The sequence below is a fragment of the Anneissia japonica genome, unplaced genomic scaffold (assembly GCF_011630105.1).
Source record: "Anneissia japonica isolate Jap-2015-1 unplaced genomic scaffold, ASM1163010v1 scaffold309696_len1130_cov461_single, whole genome shotgun sequence".
NCBI lineage: Eukaryota > Metazoa > Echinodermata > Crinoidea > Comatulida > Comatulidae > Anneissia > Anneissia japonica.
In genome coordinates this window covers 1-588 of record NW_022692990.1, presented here as the reverse complement: position 1 = coordinate 588, position 588 = coordinate 1, and the positions used below count along the sequence as shown (strand labels likewise).

Here is a 588-nt window from a genome sequence, read left to right as displayed (position 1 = left end):
GTGTACGCGTCTGGACGATAAATCGTCACAAACATTTTGTCATTACTGAATTTAGTATGATCATGGAGGTATAATTATACCTCCATGGTATGATCATTACTATAGTCGCACGTTAAGTCTCAAATATTTGTTCCTTAAATAAAAGTAGACCTACTTTTGAAATTAAAGATGAGAACAAAACAAAAGCTTAACATCTACTATGTAAGAAATGTGTTTAAATTGTATTTGTCATTTTGAATTTATATATCACATTACAGGTGATGTCTTTATACTAGCATACAGCATCGACAACCGAGACACGTACCATGAGGTATTACGTTTGAGAGAGAATATTGTAGACACATTCCGCGCCAACAAGGGCATTAAGGCTGTTCCAATGGTAATTGCAGGCAACAAAAGTGACCATCCCAACCGCGAGATAACCACTGAGGAAGCTAAAAAGGCCTTTTCTTATAAAAGATGCTCATTTGTGGAAACAAGTGCCAAGAAAAACCTTCATATCGATACACTGTTTCGACATCTCTTTGAGAATGCACGTATGCCCAGTGAAATGAGTCCGTCACTGCATCGAAAGGTTAGTGCTTCCAG

General features: G+C 37.4%; 1 protein-coding gene across 1 annotated transcript; it reads left to right on the top strand.

The window, feature by feature from the left end:
* Window positions 1-257: 257 nt before the first annotated feature.
* LOC117100571 (dexamethasone-induced Ras-related protein 1-like) lies at window positions 258-574 on the top strand (the record flags this gene model as incomplete). Its single annotated transcript, XM_033240346.1, has 1 exon — window positions 258-574. A coding segment is annotated over one exon (317 nt), but the record flags the coding sequence as incomplete, so codon positions are not given.
* Window positions 575-588: the final 14 nt, after the last annotated feature.